General features: G+C 34.9%; 1 protein-coding gene across 1 annotated transcript; it reads left to right on the top strand.

Annotated features, from left to right (window-relative positions):
* The first annotated feature begins 5,678 nt into the window (after nt 1–5,678).
* Nucleotides 5,679–7,756, top strand: LOC132166330 (peroxidase 25-like). The gene is made up of 4 exons (XM_059577133.2): nt 5,679–5,934; nt 6,015–6,194; nt 6,473–6,635; nt 7,295–7,756. Exons 1-4 carry the CDS (start codon nt 5,725–5,727, stop codon nt 7,717–7,719), a joined length of 978 nt encoding a protein of 325 aa, XP_059433116.2. The 5' UTR covers nt 5,679–5,724; the 3' UTR covers nt 7,720–7,756.
* The last annotated feature ends 612 nt before the right edge of the window (nt 7,757–8,368 follow it).

Raw genomic sequence — 8,368 nt, 5'->3', positions numbered from 1 at the left:
TCATCAAGAAATTAATCAACCCCAAGAAGATGCATGTGTGGGCTGACTATATTTATGAAGAAGAAATATATATGTACTTCTATGTGAAAGGAAAATGAAAATATTTCTTTCTTTCTTTTTTTTTTTTCAATTTCACCTCTACATTAAATCTTGTCCTCTATATTTTTTTTTTTTTTTTTCAAAGATTTAAGCATGGGCATTTTTACAAATTCTGTTAAATCCTGACCAACGCTTAAATCGTTTCAATTTTTCTTTTTCTTTTTTTCCCTGAAAAAAAGTAAGCATTTTGAGAATTCTATCGGCTTAATGTTCAATACCTTATTAGCGAAGCAATGTTGGAGGCTTATTCAATACCCTCAGAGTTTGGCAGCTCAGATTATTAAGGCTAAATATTATCCCAAGGCTTCCCTTTTAGAGGCAATGTTGGGGAGTAGACCATCTCTTGCTTGGCGGAGCATTCTATCGGCAAAACCCTTGTTCCATGCAGGGATGATTTGGAGGATAGGGGATGGCCGTACAATGAAGATATGGGGGGATAAATGGTTACCAAAACCAATGACATATATTATCCAATGTCCATGCCGTCAATTGGATGTGGATGCTACTGTTGCTGAACTGATTGATAGGAATACGGGTGGGTGAAATATTTCTCTTATCCATAGTATTTTTTGGAAAGAGGAAGTTGAGATCATATGCAACTTACCTTTGAGCCGATATTATCAAAGTGATAAGATGATTTGGCTGGCTACCTCTACGGGGGTTTTCACGGTTCGAAGCGCTTATTACTCGGAGAATAAGAGGAAAAATATGATGGCTGGGTAAGGGTCCAACCAAGCTCGGAGTAATGGGGTTTGGAAGAATCTTTGGAACCTTCAGGTACCCAATTCTACTAAGGTTTTTCTTTGGAGGGCTTGCAATAATATCATTCCTACTAAGGATAATTTATGGCGGAGAGGAGTAGTGGAGGCGGATCTATGTCCTATCTACCGTAGGGTCTTAGAAACGGTAGTTCATGTACAATGGGAATGCCCAACTGCTAGTGATGTATTGGGAGGTAGCCAACGAATGATTCAAAAATGCAGTAGTAAAGGTAGTAGCTTTTTTGAATTTCTGGAAGCTCTTTTGTTACAGTGCAATGGGGGAAGAGATGGCCGTTATAGCAACCACGGCTCGAGGCATATGGACCTGCCGAATTCACGTTGTGCATGGCGGGCCTTTTGCTCATCCGAACTATATTGTAAAAGAGGTGGAGGAGGTGATTGCCCAATTCTGGAACTCTCGGGATAAAATGGAAGATGGCCAGCCTAATAAACCTGCTCCAACCTGAACGAAGTGGATTAATCCTCCTTGTAGAACGATGAAGGCGAATTGGGATGTGTCTGTCAACTTAGATAGCAAACGTATTAGAGTAGGTGTGATTATATGGGACTCCAACGGTTTGGTGACACTTAGTCGCACTATGGAAGCCTGTCTAGTGCATATCATAGCTGAAGCAATGGCTTTACAAGCAATGTAATTTTGCCGAGACCTGGGATTATCGGATATAATTTTGGAAGGAAATTTACTTCAAGTGGTCGAGGCTATTATTGCAAAGGGAGATCAATGGCTTCGGTTTGGACAGAGTATTGTTGATGTGTAGGTGGTTCTCTTATGCTTTTGAAGGTGGGAGGTTACACATGCAAAACATGAAGCCAATTCACAGCTCATGGACTAGCTAAATTAACGGTGCAAGAACCTACAAAGAAGATATGGATGGAAGAGATTCCTTTTTTGTATTTTTGATGTAGTTCTTTTAAAGCAATATGCTTTTCTTGTTTAGAGTTTTTATACTCTAGATCTTTGCTATTGAAATGAAAGAAGTCTTTTATTAAAAAAAATAAATAAATAAAATAATAATAATAATAATTAACATTAAAAATATTTAAAAAGAGTATTGAAATTAAAAGGAGAGAGAGGAGTAGAGAGATACTTAAGTGGTTGAACAATCTAGCTTGAAGTAAAGATATGTTTAGGGAAGTATGTTTCATGACAATCATGATATGTTATCACTAAATGTATCTGGTAAGGTACATCACAAGCAAATATTGCATTGCTGTTGAGCCTTACTAAATAGCTTATAGAAATGAGGCTATCGACCTAACCACACAAATTGTCGTCCCTTGAACCACTTTATTAAAAAATTTGAAAAGGGCTTTTAAAACCTTTTGTAGTGAAGGCCAATTGAGGAATTAAATATGCTGGTTTAGCAAGCCATTTACTGTCATTGAAGAAGACGTGAAGAAACATGAGAAAAAAAAAAAAAGAAAAAAGAATATCTGGAATATTAGGAGACCAAATTTTCAACATACTAAAAGAAACAAAAAAAAACCTATAAAAAGTAAGCTATCTCATTCATTAAGTATAATACCAAAATTAGAGAAATGCGATCCATACTCTCATGTGTATACTTTCTTATGTGGTTGGAAAAATCACCATTAAATTTTTTATAGATCACTATTAAATTTTGGATCCATAGTGATTTTTACAACCACGTGCTATCCGTATCCGCATTATGTAACTACTATCCGCATCCGCATGGTTAATGCGGATATTATTCGCTATCCACATTGGAGGTAATGAGCGTTTTAAACCTTGAAGTTGTCATTCACTAATTATTGCTTCTAGTAAATACCAAAAAAAAAAAAAAAAATTATACTTGAAAACTATTATTTATATCACACTTGCTAATTATTTTGCCAATAAAATTTTCATCACATATATTATTTAATATTTAGCTTTAGTAAATCTATAGTTGGTGACAAGAAAAAATATTTAAAATAATAATAATATATAATAATAACAACATATAAGGCAATTAAATCATAACAAATCAATCCTCAAGAAGTAGTTCAATCGACTCGGACCATGCCTAATGAAGCGAAGGTCACTAATTCGAATCCTTCTCCCTCCTCTTGTGCGGACATGTTAAAAAAAAAAAACATAACAAATCAAAATACTTTCTTAAAGTGAAATCCAACAACATAATCCAACAAATCTAAAAAACATAAATTAAAAAATATTAAATTATATATATGGAAAATGATAGAGTTCCAACTACTTTGGCCTTATTTTTTTTATTTTTAGAAAAAAAAAACTAAATAGCAAAGAAAAAAAATGTGTACTTAAGTTGAGCAAAAGAGTTAGGTACCTATCATCTATATATATAAAAAAATGCGGATACAAATATTATCGCATACCCGAAAATTGCAATCTGCATTTGAGGATATTTGCTACCCGCATCCACATATGCAGATAACAGATAAGTGTAGATAGAAAATACGAACAATTATTATCGGCCTACATTTTCACCCTAATTGAAAGCGGTCAAACCAAAAATCAAAAGGAGAAAGAGACTTGAAATCCGGAAACTGAAACTCAATGCTAACTTTGACACTATCATATTTCAATAAACATCAAACGAAACATGTACAATATCGATACTGATAAAATCATTTGCTGACAGATAATAATATAAGTCGTTCGAACGAGCCTTATACGATCAATCGAGCACCCTTTATGTCAGAATATAAGTTTATTTATGTCACGTCATGTTACGTTTTTTTTTAAAAAAAAAAACACACACACACGTTATCAAACAAAAAGTTACAGCTGCTAGCCTGCTACGTAGCTTTAAACGTCGGGCTCTGAAGCTTTTCATTCTATTCACACTACACGTACGAACTGTAACTAAAATTATTAGCATTCTTGTAGCTTTAACCTTTAGGTAATGGGTTATCATACACACAACGCGGGCGAACTGAAACAAAAAAAAATTGTTTTTTTTTTATTAAAATATTAAAAATATATATTTTTTGTTTGGCGTGCTCGGCGTTCTGTTTTACGTCACCCTTAAGGAATATTCTAGGACAAGTACTTCTCCTTCTCCTTCTCCTTCCCCTTCTTTTCTTTTTGGTCAATTACTTCTTCTCAAATACAATGGTAAATTCCACCACCAATCTTATTTGTGACACTTATTATTACGCGAGAGGATCCATTATTACCAAAACACTCATCGATTACCAATATTTGATTTAACAAGTATAAGAGCTATGGTCAATTATTGATAATTTTTGATACTATCTATAAATCTGATACAAAGTTAATGTTGAAGAGTTTAACTTATTTAATTAAATGGATCAAGTTAAAAATAATATATACAATTTTATATTCATATTTCGACACAATTCGAACCTGACTAACAACATAATAATAGAAAATTTTTGACATTATTCATGAACTCGACATGAACCCAATATAAAATTAGAGAGTTATAATTGACAAGTTTATCCTATTTAATTAAATTGGTTGAATTATATATAATCTTATATACATATGTCTAGACACGGAGCTGGTACAATTGCCACCCTTATTATTGCTTATTGTATAGTTCACATTTGCTCGAATTAAAAAAAGAAAGAAAAAAGAAAGAGAAGAATAATGTAGTCAACAGTTGAAGCCGCGGCAACGTACTAGTATAGGAAAAAACGCGGTTGGACATCGGACTCCATTGCACTTTACAGCATGCATGTTGAGTCGTTGACCCATGTCAACGCGCTTGAACTGGGCCTTAGATTCTGTTGCAGTACTTGAACATACTATTAAATATAAGATTGCATAAAATTATAAATTTGATTAATTTAATTAAATGGGTCAAAATTATAAATCTTAACAACTAATTTCGTGTTGAGTTCACGTTGGGCTTGCAAGTTGTGTTAAAAACTTGTCATCCCTTATATCATGTTGAGACATATGCATAAGATAATATAGATTAATACTAACTTAATTTATTTAATTAAATGAGTCAGATCTTTTAATTTCAACTTACTAATTTTGTATTGGGTTTATGTCAGTTTACGGAATGTATCAAAAATTAACCATCTTGAAATAGAGAAATGGTTTATTTCAACGAGGCTTCTCGATCAACCCATTTGAAATGGGTACACTCGATCCTCACTTTTGATTGAAGTAAAGTGAGGATCCATCAGCAATTGCGTCACCTAAATTAAAGTAAAATGTTAAAGAAATAAATGTGAGTTGTTGGTCTATTGGATAATTCTGTAGATGCATATTGGAATGCCAGTGTGGCAACCAATTGACCTTTTTTTTTAAATAAAACGCATGTAGATCGACTGTATTAGGCACTAATCATACTCTTGGAGTAGTATATACCAAACTTGGTGAACATTAATTAATTAAGTTACTCCAAGAATTAATTCCATTATATATGCCTGAGAATGATGAATGAATTTGCATATATGCAAAGTGATTATGCTGATCCATATAAACCCAGTGCATGTTGAAAGCTAATGTGAACATGACCTTGCCACGAAAACAATTAATTGCAGGAAAAGGAGAAAAAGATAATAGAGATTGAGAGAGAGAATCCCCTCGATCAAGGAATAAAAAGCTAAAAAAGTATCAAGGAAAAGAGGCCACCAAATACCAATATGCTGTTGAAATCCATCTCCAGGTCTCCAATAAAAAAAACAAAAATATGCACCATCTTCCACTACCCCACGCGTTGATCTCCACTAACAAAAAGGTTAAAGAAAGCCCAAAATTCTATGAAAAGTAGCTTTACAACACCCATATATATATAGATCTAATAAGATCAGTGCTACAAAGTTGGTAGCGAGGAGAAGAAAGCACCAGAAATTCTGAATTGGGATTAGCATAAATTTGTTAATGGTGCAAATGGAAGCCATGTGGTTTGCTTTCCTTGTGATTTTAGTGGTGATTTCACCTGTTGAAAGCCAGCTGAAAACTGGGTTCTATTCTTCTTCCTGCCCAAGAGCCGAGGCCATAGTGAGATCCACCGTTGAAACACACTTCAGCAGAGACCCCACGATTGCTGCTGGCTTGCTAAGGCTTCACTTCCATGATTGCTTTGTTCAGGTCCATCGTCTTCCTAAATCCCCTTCTCCTCATGCATGAAAATTTTCTGAAACTGACATTAATTGAAATTAATTGCACAGGGGTGTGATGGTTCGGTGTTGATCACGGGGTCTTCTGCTGAGAGGAATGCACTGCCAAACCTTGGGTTAAGAGGGTTTGAAGCAATCGATGATGCAAAATCACAGCTGGAGGCCTTGTGCCCTGGCGTGGTTTCATGCGCCGACATACTTGCACTTGCTGCTCGCGATTCTGTGGACTTGGTATACAAATCTCTCTTTATTTGAGTTGGTTTTTAAATGGAGTCAAATATTGAATTAGCCAATTAGGTTGGAGACAACTCAACACGATTTATTTATCAAACGGGTCATACCCGCTTATTTAAATGAATTGTGTTAAGATTAAATAATTTGACACGTTTAACTAAAGAAATCGTGTCAAAAGCTTGTCGGTTAAACGCATTGACACGAACCTGACACGGGTGTCACGACCTGTGTCAAAGTTGGGGACCTAACTATATATTTATATCTCCAAATCTCAGACCGATGGTCCAAGTTGGCAAGTGCCCACCGGAAGAAGAGATGGCAAGGTATCTTTGTCTTCCCAAGCCTCAAATTTACCTTCTCCTCTTGATCCTGTCTCTGTCCAGAGGCAAAAATTCGCTGCTAAAGGCCTTGACGATCATGATCTTGTCACATTAGTTGGTACTCTCTCTCTCTCTCTCTCTCTCTCTCTCTCTCTCTCTCAGTTATTTACATGGAGATGGTATGTAATTAACATCAGGGGTGGAATTGGAAATTGGAGTTTGAGGGGCAAAATTAAAAAATTTAGGAGTAAATAGATAGGAGTGAAAAGACGGTTACGGTTGACAATTATTGGCTAAAATCACTAATCGTAACGGCCTAGGCGATTAGTAAAATCTACTAGGCGGTTAGCGGTTAGTAACTCTAATAACCATTGACTGATTCTTAAAAGAAAAAATTTTAAATTTTTTTAAAAAAAGAAAAATCAAAACGATGTTGTTTATATGGTAATACATTAATATCATACTATATATAACATCGTTTCTAGATTTTTATACATATTTAAAATTTTAAACACAAAAATGACATTACAAAAACCGCTTTCAAAAGCGGTTAGTGCGGTTAACGGGCGGTTATTAACTATCCGCCTTTTCACCCCTATAAATAAAGTTTAAGGGGGTAAAGTTAAAAAATTTAAGGGTAAAATTTAAATTTGTAAAAAATTTGAACGGCTTTATTTTTATTTTTTATTTTTTTATTTTTTTAAAAAAAGGTAATGTACTTCGGTCCATTAACATACGTTTTTTATGGGGGATTTGCATGTGGATGTGGATGTGCAGGTGCGCACACCATAGGACAAACGGACTGTTTATTCTTCCGGTACCGTTTATACAACTTCACGGCCACCGGCAACTCCGACCCCACCATAAACCAAGCATTTCTGGCGCAGCTTAAAGCCCTCTGCCCCAAAGATGGCGATGGCTCAAAACGCGTCGCGTTAGACAAAGACAGCCAGGCGAAGTTCGACGTGAGTTTCTTCAAGAACGTGCGTGACGGCAACGCAGTTCTGGAGTCGGACCAGAGGCTCTGGGGAGACGATGCAACGCGTAGCGTGGTGCAGAATTATGCGGGGAGCATCAGGGGATTGCTGGGGATAAGATTCGATAATGATTTTCCAAAGGCTATGATTAAGATGAGTAGCATTGAGGTGAAGACGACAGATGCACAGGGGGAGATTAGGAAATTGTGTTCCAAGTTTAATTGATCATCAAGAAATTAATCAACCCCAAGAAGATGCATGTGTGGGCTGACTATATTTATGAAGAAGAAATATATATGTACTTCTATGTGAAAGGAAAATGAAAATATATATATATATATATATATATATATATATATATATATATATTAATTTTTTTTTTCAAAGATTTAAGCGCGGGCATTTTTGCAAATTCTGTTAAATCTAGACCAACGCTTAAATCGTTTCAATTTTTCTTTTGCTTTTTTTTTTCCCCTAAAAAAAGTAAGCATTTTGAGAATTTTGACACCCCTCTTGAGGGATAGAGGAGTGAATTTGAAAATAAAATTGAAAGATGGATATACCAAATTTAAATTTTTTAAAGTTTAGGAAGGTAAGTGCCAATTTAATAAAATTTAGGAGAGTTAAGTAAAATTTTCCTTATAATTTATAGGCTCTAATTGCAAGTTTATGATTATTATTAAAAAGAGTCTCTACATGCTTATGCATATTATTTATTTATATATTCATCTATTAGAGCACTCACAATGAAGGAGCAAAATAAAAATGCCTCTCCCCCTCTCCCGTCCCGAAAAGAAAAGAAAAAAATGAGGAAGGAAGTAGGAGGGGAATGCAGAGTCCATACATTTAGTATGAGGATGGAGAGGCATAGGGA

The sequence above is a fragment of the Corylus avellana genome, chromosome 11 (assembly GCF_965113065.1).
Source record: "Corylus avellana chromosome 11, dhCorAvel1.hap1.2, whole genome shotgun sequence".
Lineage (NCBI taxonomy): Eukaryota > Viridiplantae > Streptophyta > Magnoliopsida > Fagales > Betulaceae > Corylus > Corylus avellana.
Note: the sequence above shows the minus strand (reverse complement) of the source record. Positions and strands in the feature narration are given on the sequence as shown.